At 43.2% G+C, this 18,153-nt stretch overlaps 1 protein-coding gene across 3 annotated transcripts in view; it reads right to left on the bottom strand.

The window, feature by feature from the left end:
* Nucleotides 1-18,153, bottom strand: part of TBXAS1 (thromboxane A synthase 1) — a 148,997-nt gene that overhangs the window by 68,921 nt on the left and 61,923 nt on the right. For all 3 annotated transcript variants that reach the window (XM_063447624.1, XM_063447625.1, XM_063447626.1), the window contains exon 2: nucleotides 711-830. In XM_063447624.1, coding sequence (XP_063303694.1) covers nucleotides 711-793 — 83 coding nt within the window. In that variant the 5' untranslated portion in view covers nucleotides 794-830. The remainder of the gene's footprint in view (nucleotides 1-710; nucleotides 831-18,153) is intronic.

The following is an 18,153-nucleotide window of genomic DNA, read 5'->3' as shown; positions in this document are numbered from 1 at the left end:
AGTTCTAATTTAAAAAACAAACAAATCACACCAGAAAAAGAATACTTATCCAGAACAAGTATATATGTTTTTTCTTTTTCCTTGATATGAAAAATTATTTAAAATAAAGTTATTTAAAAAACATGACCTATCAAGCAGCACTGTGCGTGACAATACCCCAGCAAAAGCTATTGAAGAAGTTTTATCTGCAGTATTTCTGTATTCTAGGAGAGTTTGCCACACCAGGAGACCTTTGGCATCTACAGAGCAATGTAATAAGAGCCCACGCTTTCCGCAATTCTTCAGCTGTGCTATACATGATTATGTGTACTTTATATGGCACTGCAGAGGTTAATATGATTTACATGTGGTGCCGGTCATGTATATATATATATCTATATATCACGTATAAACTATACTTGTTTTTTTGTTTATCTTGCTTGCATTCTGCAGATGTTGTGAACTGACAAAGTCAGTGGAAAAACTGGTTTAAAAAGCTGTGTGGAATACTGATCTACACTTGATCGTGATTTTTATGACATTGCACCTTTAACATTTTGGCGTTATCAGGATGCCTGTGAAGTTCAACGGATTGAATCGCTTTAAGAGATCACCACATGAATAGCACTGGCTGATCTACGTTTCCTTTTAGATGGCTGTGGACCCTAGGAGTTGTAGTGTATAAACAATATAAGTTGCAGTACATGGTCAACATTGAAGAAAGCACTTACCAATATAGAAGACTCAGGAACCCAATGAGTAAGGCTAATGTCACAATGTTGCCATCCAATTCAGAAGCCCAGGAAGCGTCCATGTCTTGATTGTCCAAATGTGGTCCTGCTGGCGTATTCCTAAATTTGAAATAAACAGAAGGTTGCAGTGACTTAATACAGGGAAGAAAAAGAAGGTGTGGGGGGATTGGGGAGGGGTGGAGAGGGGGGGGGGGGGGGGGGAGGACAGCCCCCACAGTGACACATAATGAAGCAGCATTTTCCATAAATATTTATTTGGATCCACCAAGGTCTATTTTGGAAAGACACAAATGGAGAGCGTGACAAGTAAATAGAATTTGTAATCATATGAGGTTTTGTTATCATTAACGTCCCTGCTTCCTGGCAGAAAATGACTTGTTTTAACTAGGAAATGCTTGAAAATGAGAGAAATCTCAATGTATCCTTCTTGGTAAAATTATTTTATAAATAATATAGTACATAGGATTAAGAATAAAAGATTTGTTTGCAAACCAGCAGAGAAACAGTCAAAAACAATTTGCAACTCATCTGTAAAAGAAAGCATAACTGGAAACTCTGGCAATGTAGTAGCAAAGTTCTCAGGTAAGAATATGGTAGAGTTGGAGTCGGTGTAGGTTAGGGTTGCCATAGGTTCTCAAAGTCAACAAGCAGCCCAGCAAAACATTTTGAACATTTCAATGTGTAAAACTGAAATGGTAAGCCCTATAGTTGACCTTATAACTTACCAAAACACCATCAAACTTGCACGCATAGGACATCATAGCATACAAATATGTTATTGTTATATTTTATTGCAGTAAAAGCTAACAGTATTATGACATTCACAGTTAAAATACCACGCAGAACTTGGAAAAGAACACAATCACTAAATTTCTCACACTTTTAAAGATTTTATTAATATTTAATTATGTTAATATATAAACAGGTTATGTCAAATAAATATTTCTCTTGAATAAAATTATATATTACGGTGGGTGCACTTAATATGAAAGAGGTCAATTATGGTTATGGTAACACGACATATAGCTCAAATTTCCATTTTGGTTTTGGTTCAGAACTTGTACAATTACCTTCGTCTTTAATTGATTAATTCCAAAAAAAAAAAAAAAAAAAAAAATATTATAAAAAAAATAAAACTGAAAACCTTAAGCTACTTCATGGTTAATATTGCACATAAAATAGCTTTAATGCATGAATAGCTAAGGAAATAACTGTATACATTGCTGTCTGTCACAATGTCATAATATTTAGTAGTGAAAGCGTCTCCCTCAGTAAAGGGGTGGACAGACTGTTCCGGTGTTAAAGAAATAAATTCTAATTTGTCAAGTTTAACTTGTGTTTTTCTTTTTAAGGTACATTATTTCAGCATTATATTGTGCAACACTGAAAAGAAGAAGTGTTTTTATTTTGTACAGTGACAGAAGACTCTCACCTTTAGGAAAGAAGCTTCACTTCCCACTCAATTGGCAAGTGGTATATTAGAACTAAAGGGATACTATCTCATTGAAGAGATCTGTGGGCAGTGCCCCTGTCCCTTTAACCCTGCAATGAAAAACACTGCACTTTCAGAGAATCTGAAATGTTAAGGCAACCTCTAGTGGCTGTCTTTTAGACTAGAGTCAATTCCTGGCTTCTCACGTTGTTTAACTCTGTGAAACGACATTTGATGTCCTCATGCTTTGCAATGCTTTCCTATGGGGAAGGCCTAATGCGTACTTGTCACGCATTAGGTCCCCTCATCAGCATGAGGTCGCTGGAGGAGATCGATGAAACTTGGAGCTGGAATAAGGTAAGTGCTCAAATGGTTTTTAACCCATTTTTTAGTGTGGGCGGTGGCGGTTAAGGGACATTAAAGGGAAAGGGACACAATGGCGTTAGGAATACAGTTCTGCATTCCATCTGCTACAATATATATATATATTTTTTTTTTAAAACAACGTATATTTAAAATCTTGCCCCTACTTTCACACAACACCAGATCCCTCTGCTATATTTAAACACCTTCATTCGGAGTGAACTCCGAATGTTAGTCTTCTGCTTACTCCCTGCAAAGAGCAGTGATGTCATGAGCCATCATCCTTTGTGGTCTGCGTGGTCTGAATTCTGACTGCATTTGCAATTCTCATATTTACGAAAGCCAAATGTAGTCAGAATTCTGGCAGTCCGACCAATTCTTATTTCGGATGAGGAAATCACTGATTTTCAGAACTCATCCGAAACAATCTACAGCACCGGTACCGCAAATTGTCATTCACTATGATTTGAAGAACTATTTCACCAAACTGGCAGTCAGATTTCTCCTGGTGTTACTAGTTGTCAAAACTAAAACATTGATGCCTGAGACTGTAGTTCATGGAAATAAATTACTTTATGTTTGGTAAATCAAATGCCAAAGCACCGATTTGATAATTGTGCCAAGCAAGTATGCCCTTACATGTCTGCACTTATCATGTCTGCAAACTAGAAAACTCATATCAAATTTAAGCTTCCTTCCTCCATTCATTGTTTTTCAGCAGCTTTTTGTTTATAAAGATCTCATTTTGATGTTAGTACACCTTTTTGCATTGTTCCCTTTCTTTGTCATGTTTTTCCAACAATACCTCTCCCTTTCTGCATATAAATAAACGTGAAAAAAAATGAAAAGCCTTGCCTACACATTTCTATATTAGATAAACATTTACCAACATTTAATTTGAAATTTAATTGGATGTCTCAGTGCTAAGTGCTTAGACATAATCCTTCCAGACTGTATAATTGAATTATACTCCATTTTATTATAATAAATAATAAATGTAATTATACACCCTAATCTTTTCACTCAGGATTCTTCGCTAAAGTGAGAATTCAAAGTGAATACAAACTACATTTTACATTTAAGATAATAATAGCCAAAATGTAAAAAGTCTGCTATGCTTCCTGTTCAGCTATTATGGCTTTCTATTAAAAATCACTTAGAATTCTCATTTTAGTAAATAACCCTGATTGTGTTAAAATTACCTAACTTCTTCACCAGATTTATTTATTTAAATCATAACAGTATCAGAGCTATATTTGGGTGTTCAGGCCTTTCAACTCACAACTGATATTGTAATTTGGAATATCTTCAAGAACAGAGCTGTCATCAGGGGATGACAAATGGTGGCTAGGGGCCCAGCAGTCCTGGTGGACCCGGACTGCTTGTGGACACTTGGGCCCTGGTAGATATGGCTGTATGGGACCCAGGGTCCAACAGTCAGAACGTGCATGCATATATATATAGCGATTATCAGGCCCTTGGCTACCTGTATACTGCAGGAGGGCCCCAGCATACACCATCTTCCCTTTACAGCCGACCCTTTCTCCAACTCACACGTGAGTCCCTTGGCCGTCAGAGCGGTGCCACTGGTTACCATGGCAGTGCTCCGTACGGCACACATATAGGAGCAGCTGTAAAATGAAGATGACATTGGCTGTGCCACGTCTGCAGTATGCAGGGCCTGACAGTCAGCACGTTGCCACCAGTCAACCAATGAATGTAATCTCCCACCTGCCAGGCCACAGGTATGAGGAAGGGGAGAATAAATGTATTGAAATAAATAAATAAAAAAAACACTTTTTTTTTTGTTCTCACAGAATGCAGCCCCTATGTTACACAACATATTTACACACACAACATCCCTGCACACACACTGCATCCACTACCCAAAAACTCATTACATCAACTAGGCAACACACACTCTGTATGCACTATACAAACTGCATCCACTACACACTACATCTATTACACACAAACACTACATCCTCTATACAAACATACAATCTACATTCCACTATACAAACACACAATCTGAATCCACTGCACCCACTTTACACACACCGCATCCACTATACACGCTCACCGTATCCATTATACAAGCAAACCACATGCACTATAAACACACTGTATCCACTACACATACACCCCGCATCCACTCTACACAGATTACATCCTTGTGGGCGGATTCAGGATGGGTCCTATGGGTGTACCCGGGGGCTCACACCTTGACCTGTGCAAGGGGCTCCAAAATTTTTGATGGCAGCCCAGACAGGGGTTCTAGACAAACACTATATAAACCAAAATACATAAGAGGCATTGGCTTCTCCCATAATATCAGATATTAATGCAGCACAGGTAGGAAAAAATTCAACCTTTGCATGCTATAGGAAGTTAAAAAAAAAACCAAGACATTTGAAAATCGTATTTTAGGGGTCTAGATTTTCTTTAACTTTTATATGTGGTTACCCAGTCATTACAACCTTTGATTCAGAAAACGACATCTGTGTTTGATAGATTAGCAAATAAACATTTCCATGCCAAAGCTAAGCATAAATGTTCTACTGTGGTGTAGTGTAGAGTTGAATCGGTTATAGTTATAGTGCCTAAAGTCCAGTGGTACTGCCCCTTCATTAAGTGTTAAACCACTTTAGAACAGTTTAATACTGAATGAGGGTCACTGGCCTCTCACATTGTTACTCCCACTGGAGATATGGCAGAGATTACACTCTTTCTTATCCATATCAATTCATACCAGCAATTGCTTGTGCCATTTTCGGATTAAGGCCAGAATGACGCAGGCTATGCCTAAAAATTGGAGAGATTGCTGAGAAATTGATGTCAGTGCATCAAAATTAGTGAGGACCCCAAAGAATGATACAAAAATTCTTGGACGGCTGAGAACGGAGTTACGCTGGTGCATCAAAATACATAAGCGACACAAACCCCCCAAAATTTATGCAGGCATGTGACTTTCTTCAATTAGTAAAAGTGTAAAATCATTTGCTGTACGAAAATAATGATAAAAGATCCCTCTCAGGACCAGCTAGCTGAGCAGTCGCATGTCGGCGGAGCTCCCACTACTCATGCTGAATTAATGGGAATACTCCATATCCTTCTAACTCTTTTCACTTCTCTACTACGTTACCTATGGTATTCGCCTACACATCTTTCACACGAACAAGCTCACGGACACGACAACCTAGTGCTCTTGTGGAAAACATGCACCCTAGATGGGACTGGTCAGAAAGCACGCGGACAGGGGGCACGACACATACCTCTCTCACACATACGCCGGCCTTCACTGCAGACGCAGAGACCCATCAGAAAACTGTTCTCCTCCACCGCAACTCACCGCCAAACTCACGCATGATCAACTCATGTCCAAAGCCTGTACTGAAGCACACGAGAAATAAGCACACTTCTACAAGCAAACGCACGAGATGGAACCACGCACCAGAGCCAAGACGCAGAGTGCTGCAAACCCTCCACACACCCAGCAACCAACCAGGTCATGCCAAGCAGCCGCGGAAAGCACGATGCCCTCCCTTGCGCTGGACACAGACAACGCCACAGAAAATCCAGCGGACTTCAATTGTTGCAGCACTATCCCGTACTCCACTCGTTGACCTCCGTTGTAATGGGAGTGCGGACCTGCCATCGAGAACCCGGGACTGGTCCACATAAAGCTAGCTGGACTCTGGCAATTACATCTATGCAGCCTCCCATCGCGGGGCATCGGCTAAGCAGCCCACAGGGCCGTTCACAACATTCATTCAACTACATAATATGGTGTCCTTCTGGCATTCATAGGCAATCTTATGGTAAATTGCTCTACTTTACTTTACAGAGTACTAGATATGTATATTTGGACTAAACTACCATTATAACTTTGTCTTTTACATTGCTCTAGTTAACATGTCTGCCATTAAGCTCAACTCATCCCAAAGCATTGCTGCCACTCTTTCAAAGCTCGACCCCTTAAATCTCAAGTACCAGAACATGTAACACACTGTCATTGACATACCCTGCATAAAAAGTTTCATTAATACATTTTAAACAATAGTGCAGTACCATCTCAAGAAATGACCCTGCCTGCGTTAAACTATGTCTAAGCTTTTTCATTTATAAACATTAAACTTTAATTTGCCTAGCATGTACTATAAGCGTCGAACTCTAACCTACACTACCATCACAGACAGAACAGCTTGTATCTTATAATATGTTATGTCTCTCCACTGTCTACCCCTCCTGTTACTATAAACTAAAAAAAAAATTATGCTGTCTATTCATATGCCATGCCATACTTATAATGCCTTTTAACATTCTGCCTGCGACTGCTGTTTACAGCTGAGCAAGCCTACTGTTATTCCATGCACAACAAAAATAAAGATTTAAAAAAATAAAAAGATCCCTCTTAATGCCATCAAAAAATAAAAAAGGCTGCCTACACCGAGGCAATTTATACACGGCACGGCACGGCACGGCACAAACTTGATTAAAAACCCTAAAAAAAAACTTTATAGCCAAAATACCTATAAAATAAATCACAGTACTATACTACAACATAACAGAATGTAATAAAAAGAACATTTGTTATGAACAAAATAGTCACAGTGCATACAAATACAAAAAAAAAAACATAATACTAACTTTAACAATAAGATACCAACATCTATTGGATAGAAAACTGGAAAGCGACAAAAAAAAAATATTTAATTTTGCTCTCAAAATGGCTTAGAAAATGATTTAGGTTTCATCAAGTGTTATATTCACTGTGGTGGTATACCCTCCTGAAGATGGGTTAATACCGCCTGTGGTCGCCCCTTCCAGTTGTGATCAGCTCCTGAGTGATTATAGCTGCTGAGTAGTGATTATAGTTACTGCCTAAGGGTAACACTAGTCGAGACTGAGTGAAGAATGTTCTAGATCTTTTTATTCCCAGCTAAATGGCTCACATTTATACAGAATCTGGTACAGTAGACAATCCCCAAAACACACCCATTAACACACCGACAAAATGTCCACAAAATGCATTCTCATCATGACTGAGCAAAAACAGTAAAAAATATGAACCATAATGAATTCTATCATTAGGAGATTAGATAGGGCAATCTGCCGCTGTGATCGGCTCAACCGGATGTGGTCTCCCGGGTGCTCGGGTCCGGTATGTTGCTGACAGAGTGGATGGATTATTGGGAGGGGCTGGGGATGACCCAGCGGTCATGGTCCATGTTGGTACCAATGACAAAGTAAGTGGAAGATGGTAGGTCCTAAAGAATGATTTCAGAGAATTAGGTAGCAAATTTAAGAAAAGGACCTCCATGGTGGTATTCTCTGAGATATTACCTGTGCCATGCACTACAGTGGAAAGGCAGCGGGAGGTTAGAGAGGTGGCTGAAGTCTTGGTGCAGGAAGGAGGGTTTTGGGTCTTTAGAGCACTGGGCTGACTTTGCGCTTGGATACAACCTTTATAGCACCTAAACAGGAGAGGGTGTGCTAGAAGGTTGGAGGAGATTTTAAACTAGTAGTAGGGGGGGGAGGGTCATAGCAATCTACAAAATAGAGATAGGAAAGAAAGGAGATGGGCTTTAGCTCAGTATAAGGGGGTGGAGATGTGGGGAGGGGCAAGCTCAGAACAGAGAAGGTATGTAATGTTGATAATGTTGACAAAAAGTACAAGTTACTCATGATATTAAATGTATGCTTACTAATGCAAGGAACCTAAATAACAAAATGGGGGAACTAGAGGCTATAGCATACACTAAACCAGTGGTAGTCAACCTTTTTCTACCTACCGCCCACTAATGCATCTTTTTGGTTGAAAACATTTCCTTACCGCCCACCAGTTTTCGCGCAAATGCAGAATATTTTTTAGAAAGGAGGGTGTTTTAAAAAAAATAAATGTACGTACATTTATCTTTTTATTTCTACTTAATGCAGGTTTATAAGGTTTTTAACTTTATAAAGTTTAATGAGAAAACAAAGTAAATTGAAATTACCTTTACCAGTGATTAATGAGATCCTTGAGTTTGATGCTGCGAGACTAAATATTTGATATCTGGTTCGATTTTCGTAAGGAACAAACGAAGGTCTCTTTCAGTGATATTCAGACGACTTCTCTGTTTGCGCATAATATGATTTCTCATTTGTGCGTCAGCTCATCTCCTCTCCCTCCTCAATTCCCCTCCCCACCTTTTTTTCCCTTTTTTCTATTTTTTAACCTTCCTTATAGCAATGCCCAGTAGGAAGGCTGAGCTAGGTAGCCCACTTACTATAGTCCACTATAACAGACAGGCACACACACAGACACACACACAACACACATACGACACACACAAAGACACAGACAGGCACACAGACACACACAAGACACATACATACAAACAGACAGGCACACATACAAACAGACACACACAGACATGCACACACACATGCAGACACACACATAAGACATACAAAGACACACACACATGCAGACACACAAGACACACATACAATGACACATACACACAAAGACAAGACACACATACATACAGACAGACACATACACACACACACACACACACACACACACACACATATACAGACAGACACATACACACACACACAAGACATACAAAGACACACACACACAAGACATACCTACAAAGACACACACACACACAAACAAACACACTTTATATTTAAGTAACCCTCCTGTTTCCTACCTTTAAGGTGCAGGAGGGTGACTTTTCCTGGGGTCCAGTGGTGGCTCAGGTGGATGGGAGTCAGAGTTCCCATTCTGACTCCCTCTGCTTCCTCCCGCGTGGCTCTCAGTTTTAGCTGGGAGGAGTGACCGGGGAATCACTTCCTCCCAGCTCTGTGATGTCATCACAGGGGGCCCAGTCACGCTGTTAAAGCACCCAGCGCTGACCGGACCCCCTTACAATCCGCATCCATCTGGTGGCCCTGACAGCATGGGCCACCCGATGGACACTTTGGAAGGCGGCCCCGGCAGTTTACCGCGTGGGCCGGTGCCGCAAATGGTCACACCGGTACCCAGTCACACGGGTACCGATGGCTCGCACCCGCCCGCCCGATCAACCTGCAAATCCCTACCGCCCACCTGGAATCCTGAAACGCCCACTAGTGGGCGGTAGGGACCAGGTTGACAACCCATGCACTAAACAATATGACATAATAGGCATAACTGAAACATGGTGGGATGAGACACATGACTGGGCAGTTAACTTAAATGGGTACATGTTATTTAGGAAGGATAGAAAAACAAGAAGGGTGGTGGGGTATGTTTGTATGTCAACCATGAGTTAAAGCCAAATGTAAAATGTGGAAGCTTTATGGGTAAATATCTGCTTGGGGGAAAAGAAGGGAAACTATTGGATGGGATATGTTATAAACCACCTAATGTTAATATTGACCAGGAACAACAGCTGTTTGAACAAATTGAGAACGTTGCAAATCTAGGTAACACTTTAATTATTGGAGATTTGAATTACCCGGACATAAATTGGGACAGCAAAGGGAATTAGGTTTTTGACCTTGTTGAATGACACCTTCATGTCACAACTTGTACAAGCACAAAGTAGAAAGGACGCTTGTCTGGACCTGGTTTTAACAATGTCAGGGTACCTGTAGTCTCTACCTCAGAGGAGGTGAGAGACTTAGACGTTTATCCTCCCAGAGGGGTTGTTTCTTCCATTCCTCGCGGTCCTCTCGGCCATTTACAAGCTGACCGCGAGGGATCCACTTCCTTATATGACGCGACGCTCAGTAGTCGACGTCATGACGCCAACTCGGGTCGACCTGTCACTCAAGTCCCGAGCACTAATCAGGACTCGTCGGGGGCGTGATTACCCTCTAGAATCAAGGTATAAAGTAAGGCTTTCGGCATCTGCTCATTGCCCTGTCGTGGTTCTAGCCTCTAGTCACTCAGCGCTCTTGTATTCTAGTTGTCTCTTTGGTTCTGACCCGGCTTGTTTGTACTACCCTGTTTATCTCTGATACCCTTTGACTCGGCTTGTCTCTCGCTTACCTGTCCTCTCGTTCCCTCGACCTCGGCTTGTCCCTGACTATTCTCTTACTCCTTACGTTAAGTCCGGCCATTCTAAGGTCCAGTATACGTACCTACCACCTGTTTGTACTCTGCGTGTTGGATCCCTGTCCCGATCCTGACATTACGACAGGGCCAATGGATCCTGCAGGTACAAACACTCAGGTTGGTCCTTCTGACTCTAGGTTCGACGCCATGGATCACAGAATGGACCAGATGGCTTTAGCACTACAGGCGTTACTATCTCGTTCTAGTAATCAACCAGAGGAGATGCGTAATACTTCTCTCTCTCCTGTGAGTTCAGGTCTAGAGGTAGCCACTGTAGGTGCTTCTTCCCGTATCACTCCACCTGTACGTTATGGTGGTTCTCCAGAGAAGTGTCGTGGTTTCTTAAACCAAATAGGTATCCATTTCGAATTACAACCCCGCTCCTATCCTACAGATAGGGCGAAGGTTGGATTTATTATCACATTACTTGTCGAGAAGGCTTTGAGATGGGCCAATCCATTGTGGGAAAATGATAGTCCGTTAGTATACAATTATAATGCCTTTGTAGCTGCTTTCAGAAGAACTTTTGACCCTCCAGGTAGAAAGGTCAATGCAGCTAGATTACTGTTGCGCCTTAGACAAGAAAACCGAACACTTGTGGATTATGCACTAGAGTTCAGGTCCTTGGCGGCAGAAGTTAAGTGGAATGAACAGGCTTATATAGATGTATTTTTAAACGGGCTATCAGACATAATCCTTGACGAGGTTGCTACTAGAGAGCTTCCTGAAAATTTGGAGGATTTAATTTCTTTTATTTCTCGCATTGATGAACGTTTAAGAGAGAGGCAGAACACTCGAAAGAGAAACCGTAGACCTTCCTTTAAACTAGCTCCTTCATTTCAAAGTTCTGAATCCACAACCTCACTTCTTCCAGAACCTATGCAGATAGGCAATACTCGCCTCTCAGAAGAGGAGAGACAGTACAGGAGAAGGGAGGGTGTCACGGTAATATACCCCAACACGCAGGAATAGTTCAATAGTCAAGAGACAAGAAACCAGGGTTCGTCTTACCGGACCTTAGAATGGCCGGACTAGGACGAGTAAGAAAGACAGAGTCTAGAACAAGCCGGGGTCAAGGGAACTGAGAGACAGCGTAACGTAGAACAAGCCGAGGACTGGTACACAGAGGACAAAACAGCGGATAAGCAAGCAAGGATAAGGAGAAAGCGGAGTCAGGAACAAAGCCAAGGTCAAGCACCAAAAAACCAACTGAACGATACAAGCACTAAAGGGAACTGGACAGAAACCACGATAGGGCAAGGAGCAAGGGAAACAGGTGAGTATAAATACCCTAAAGTTCACTTTGATTGGCCCCTGTCATATCCACGCCCCCAAAACGTGAGTGTATGGGGAACGTGGCATGACAGGGGCCAATGGGAGACTGATTCTAATTTAGTCTCCCACTGTCCCTTTAAGAGCGCGCCCGAGATGCGCGGCGCGCTCTTCGTGTCGGGCGGGACACGTGACCGCTTCTCGCGGTCACTGCCCGCCTGACTGATCTTATCGTTGGCTGAGCCGCGCGCGGCTCGTGCAGGAGCAGGACCGCGCGCGGCGAGAAGAGAGGACCCCGGCCGGCCCCTGGAGAGGGTAAGTACCGCTACAGTACCCCCCCCTGAAGACACGCCCACCGGGCGGGGAGGAGCAGGCCTGGCAGGAAAACGAGCGTGGAAAGAACGCACAAGGCGAGGAGCGTGAACAGCGTCAGCGGAAATCCAACTGCGTTCCTCAGACCCATAGCCCTTCCAATGTACCAGATATTGGAGGCGACCCCGAAGCAAACGAGAGTCAATTACAGCCGCCACTTCAAACTCCTCATGGCCCTCCACAGAAACCGGAGGAGGAGGAGGGACATGCCGAGTATAACGGTTGCACAGGAGGGGTTTTAACAAGGAGGTATGAAACACGTTAGGAATGCGTAGATTTTTAGGAAGATCCAATGCATACGAGACAGGATTAACCACATGCAAGATACGAAAAGGACCAATAAAACGAGGGGCCAACTTCATAGAAGGCACACGAAGACGAATATTGCGAGTAGAAAGCCAAACCCGGTCTCCCACAGCATAGGATGGAGCCGCCCTGCGATGCTTGTCTGCCTGAACCTTCTGGCGAGCAGCTGAAGCCACCAAAGAACACTGAACCTGCTCCCAAGTATTACGTAGACTAGCCAAATGTTCGTCCAGAGCTGGCATGCCCTGTAAGGAGAATGCAGCCGGAAGAACCACGGGATGCCGGCCATAAACAACGTAAAAAGGGCTGTTACCGGAGGATTCATGAGCAGCATTATTACGAGCAAACTCAGCCCAAGGAAGAAGGTCAGCCCAATTGTTCTGATGGTGGGACACGAAACAACGAAGATACTGCTCTAGAGATTGGTTGGCACGTTCAGCAGCTCCATTAGACTGGGGGTGGTAGGCGGAAGAAAACGAGAGGGAGATACCCATCTCTGTACAAAACGTTCTCCAGAATCTGGAGATAAACTGGCTACCCCTATCGGACACGATCGAAGTGGGAATACCATGCAACCGAAACACCTCCCTGGCAAAGATAGAGGCAAGTTCCCTGGATGATGGCAATTTGACAAGAGACACAAAATGAGCCATCTTAGAAAAACGATCCACAATCATCAGGATGACAGTTTTACCATTAGAGGGAGGTAATTCAACAATAAAATCCATGGATATATTGGACCACGGTCTCTCGGGTATGGGCAACGGATGCAACAACCCACAAGGAACTCTGTGGGAGGACTTCATACTGGCACAAGTGCTACAGGCATTAACGTAATCGGTGACGTCCTTGCGCAAGGAAGCCCACCAGAAATATCTAGAAACTGCTGAGAATGTCTTAGAAATACCAGGGTGTCCAGCAGTTCTAGTGTCATGATATAATGACAAGATGTCTCGTCTCTCCGGTATATCAACGAATAGCTTATCAGCAGGTCTCTCCCCAGGAGCCAAGTTTTGTTTAGCCTGAATAGCTTGTAAGAGAGAAGACGAAATAGAAAGAACAGTAGTAGCTATTATTCTGTCAGGCGGAATGACAGGGGTAACATCGACCTTGAGTTTGTCAGTAGTCTCGAATTGTCTGGACAGAGCGTCAGCTTTAGTATTACGATCACCCGGTCTGTATGTGATTATGTAATTAAAACGAGACAAAAACAGAGACCACCTGGCCTGCCTAGAAGACAATCTTTTTGCTTCACTAAGGTAGGAGAGGTTTTTGTGATCCGTTAAAATGAGGATGGGATCCCTAGTACCCTCTAGCAGATGTCTCCATTCCTTGAGCGCCAAAATGATAGCAAGGAGTTCACGATTGCCTACATCATAATTCTTCTCTGCTTTGGACATCTGTCTGGAAAAGAAGCCACAAGGGTGTAACGGCTTTTCAGGTGAATCTCTTTGAGACAAGATAGCACCTACCCCTATCTCAGAAGCATCAACTTCAAGAATAAAGGGCAGTGAAGGGACAGGATGCTGTAAAATAGGAGCAGAGGCAAATGAAGCCTTCAGGAATTCAAAGGCCTCGAGTGCTTCTGGTTTCCAGACATGAGTATTACCATCCTTCTTGGTCATTCTGGTTATAGGCGCTACAATGGCAGAAAACCCTTTAATAAAACGCCTATAATAATTAGAGAACCCCAGAAAACGCTGAATGGCTTTCAAACCCTGAGGTAGAGGCCATTCCATAATGGCAGACAGTTTCTTGGGATCCATACGAAAACCCTTGGCAGAGATTATATAACCCAAGAATTGGACTTCAGATTGATCAAATGAACATTTTTCGAGTTTGCAATAGAGACCGTTAACCAGAAGAGTTCTCAACACTAATTTAACATGCATGTGATGAGTCTGTAAATCAGTAGAATAAATTAATATGTCGTCCAAGTATACTATAACGAATGTATGTATATATTGACGTAGGACATCATTAATAAATTCTTGAAAAACTGCTGGGGCGTTACAAAGACCAAAGGGCATCACAGTATATTCGTAGTGGCCACTCCTGGTATTGAATGCGGTCTTCCACTCGTGATCCTTTTTGATACGTATGAGATTGTAAGCACCCCTAAGGTCCAATTTAGTAAAAACTGTGGCCTGTTTAAGCCTATCAAATAGTTCTGTGATCAAAGGTATGGGGTACGCATTTTTGACGGTGATTTTATTTAGGCCCCTATAGTCAATACAAGGCCTTAATTCGCCATCTTTCTTAGATACAAAGAAGAAACCCGCCCCTGCCGGGGAAGAGGATCTTCTTATAAATCCCTTCTCTAGAGATTCCTTAATATATTCCTCCATAACCAGATTCTCCTGAGGAGATAAAGGATATATTCTCCCTTTGGGAGGCATCGTACCAGGTAATAAATTAATAGCACAATCGTAAGGCCTGTGAGGTGGCAATTTTTCAGCCTCCCTTTTATCAAAAACAGATTTAAGAGACAGGTACTGAGGGGGTATGACCGTAGGTACGGGAGGAATATTAGTAGAATTCAAAGGGGTGATTTTAACAATACAAGACTCTTGGCAAGAATCACTCCAAGAAACTATTTGTCCTGACTCCCAATCAATGGTGGGATTATGAGTACGTAACCAAGGATACCCTAACACGAGGTGAGAGGAAGGAGAAGTAATGATCTGAAACCGAATGGTCTCAGAGTGTAACACCCCTGTAGACATATGTAGTGGAACAGTTTCATGTGTGATAACTGGAGAGCATAATGGTCTACCATCTATGGCCTCAACGGCCAAGGGTGTCTCCTTCTCTCTGGTGGGTATGTTATTCTCCTTGACAAAACTGAAATCAATAAAGTTTTCGGCCGCTCCGGAATCAACCAGGGCTAGTATATTCCCTGCTATGCAGTTACTACCAAGGTGCAGGGAAACAGGGAGAAGTAATTTATTAAGAGGCAAATGTGAGGACTGTGATGTCACACCCAAGGCCAGTCCTCTATACGGTCTTAGGTGCGATAGTTTCCCGGACGCACGGGACATTCTTGTCTCATATGACCCCTCCTACCACAATAAAGACAAAGCCCCTCCTTTCTCCTATAAAGCTTTTCAGCGTCAGTAAGTTTGGCAACCCCTAACTGCATAGGTTCCTCCTCAGAACCTTTAGATCCCTCGGGAGTCTCAGCTCTAGGTGAGTTAACGGGAACAAAGCGTCTATTTCTAGACCTGGTATATAACCTGTCACGGATCCTGTTATCTATATCGATAAGATAGTCAATCAGGTCCTCCAGGGGTACAGGGAGGTCCTTAGCTGCTACCTCATCCAACATAGTTTCAGACAGACCTTCCATAAACGCAGTAGTAAGCCCATTATTAGTCCAATCTACCTGTGAGGCAAGGGTACGGAACTGAATAGCATAATCGGCTACAGATTTAGATCCTTGCTTTATTCTCATTAATGCCCTGGCGGCATTTTTTGACCTTTTAGTCGTGTCAAATGTTCTACGAAACGCTGTGAGGAAGCTAGTGAAGTCGTGTACCATAGGCCCATTAGCCTCCCAAATAGGATTTGCCCATTCTAGTGCCTTATCCGTAAGCTGGTGCATAAGAAAACCCACCTTAGATCTGTCAGTGGGAAATGAACGTGGGTACATTTCAAAGTGGAACTCCACTTGATTAAGGAATCCCCTACATGTCTTAGCGTCCCCTCCATACCTAGGTGGCGGGGTTAGATGTGCTGAAGCATTAGGCATATTAGCTGTGTCTGGTATAGGGTTTACAGGAGGCGCAGGTACAGGTACCGGAGCTGATCTGGATAACAGTGTCCGGATGGCTTGAGCCATTTGATCCATACGGTGATCCTGTTCTGCGAATCTAGCCTCATGAGTGGCCATCTGTTGTCCTAAACCTGCGGGGTCCATGGCCCTATCGTAATGTCACGGTAATATACCCCAACACGCAGGAATAGTTCAATAGTCAAGAGACAAGAAACCAGGGTTCGTCTTACCGGACCTTAGAATGGCCGGACTAGGACGAGTAAGAAAGACAGAGTCTAGAACAAGCCGGGGTCAAGGGAACTGAGAGACAGCGTAACGTAGAACAAGCCGAGGACTGGTACACAGAGGACAAAACAGCGGATAAGCAAGCAAGGATAAGGAGAAAGCGGAGTCAGGAACAAAGCCAAGGTCAAGCACCAAAAAACCAACTGAACGATACAAGCACTAAAGGGAACTGGACAGAAACCACGATAGGGCAAGGAGCAAGGGAAACAGGTGAGTATAAATACCCTTAAGTTCACTTTGATTGGCCCCTGTCATATCCACGCCCCCAAAACGTGAGTGTATGGGGAACGTGGCATGACAGGGGCCAATGGGAGACTGATTCTAATTTAGTCTCCCACTGTCCCTTTAAGAGCGCGCCCGAGATGCGCGGCGTGCTCTTAGTGTCGGGCGGGACACGTGACCGCTTCTCGCGGTCACTGCCTGCCTGACTGATCTTATCGTTGGCTGAGCCGCGCGCGGCTCGTGCAGGAGCAGGACCGCGCGCGGCGAGAAGAGAGGACCCCGGCCGGCCCCTGGAGAGGGTAAGTACCGCTACAGAGGGGTTGTGTATGTACTGTGGAGTCAGAGGTCATTTACGCCTAAATTGTCCTAGTCGCTCGGGAAACGCTCGCACCTAAGTTTCTCTAGAGGACAGGCCTTGGGTGTTTCTATTTTGTCCTCCAATCATAATTATAAAGATCACAGGCTTCTGCTACCCGTTTCTTTAACTTGGGAGAAGGGAGTACTAGAAACTATGGCATTGATAGATTCCGGAGCTGCTGAGAACTTTATCGACCACGTTTTTGTTACTAAACACGCTATCCCATCCCAGTTAAGGGAGACACCCTTGGCCGTTGAGGCCATAGATGGTAGACCTTTAGTTGAGCCTGTGATTTTTCGTGAAACCATACCCGTTAAATTAACTGTTGGTATCTTACACGAGGAAGACATATCTTTATTGCTTATTTCATCTCCATCTGTTCCCATAGTCCTGGGGTATCCTTGGTTAAAAAAACATAACCTATTATTGATTGGGAATTAGGGGAGATAGTCTCATGGGGTCAGGGTTGTCAGGACAAGTGCCTACGGACAGTGTCACCGCTTTGCGCAGTTAACACACCGATTAATTCTACCTAAATCCAGGTACAGAGGCGGTATTTGTACCTCTGTAGAGTAAAGGCAGTATTTGACAAAAAGAATGCTGATACTTTACCTCCTCACAGGTCTTTTGATTGTAAGATTAATCTACTACCTGGTACTATGCCCCCCAGGGGTAATGTATATCCTTTGTCCACTAAAGAGAACTTAGTCTTAGAGGAGTATATTCGTGAGAACCTTGAAAAAGGATTCATTAGGAGATCCTCCTCCCCTGCCGGGGCTGGGTTTTTTTTTTGTTAAGAAGAAGGATGGTACACTAAGACCTTGCATTGATTATCGAGGTTTGAACAAAATAACCATTAGAAATGCCTACCCAATTCCTTTGATTACCGAGCTCTTTGATCGTCTAAAAGGCTCCAAGATTTTCACCAAGTTAGATCTC

This window comes from Pelobates fuscus, chromosome 3 (genome assembly GCF_036172605.1).
Source record: "Pelobates fuscus isolate aPelFus1 chromosome 3, aPelFus1.pri, whole genome shotgun sequence".
NCBI classification, from domain to species: Eukaryota; Metazoa; Chordata; class Amphibia; order Anura; family Pelobatidae; genus Pelobates; species Pelobates fuscus.
Note: the sequence above shows the minus strand (reverse complement) of the source record. Positions and strands in the feature narration are given on the sequence as shown.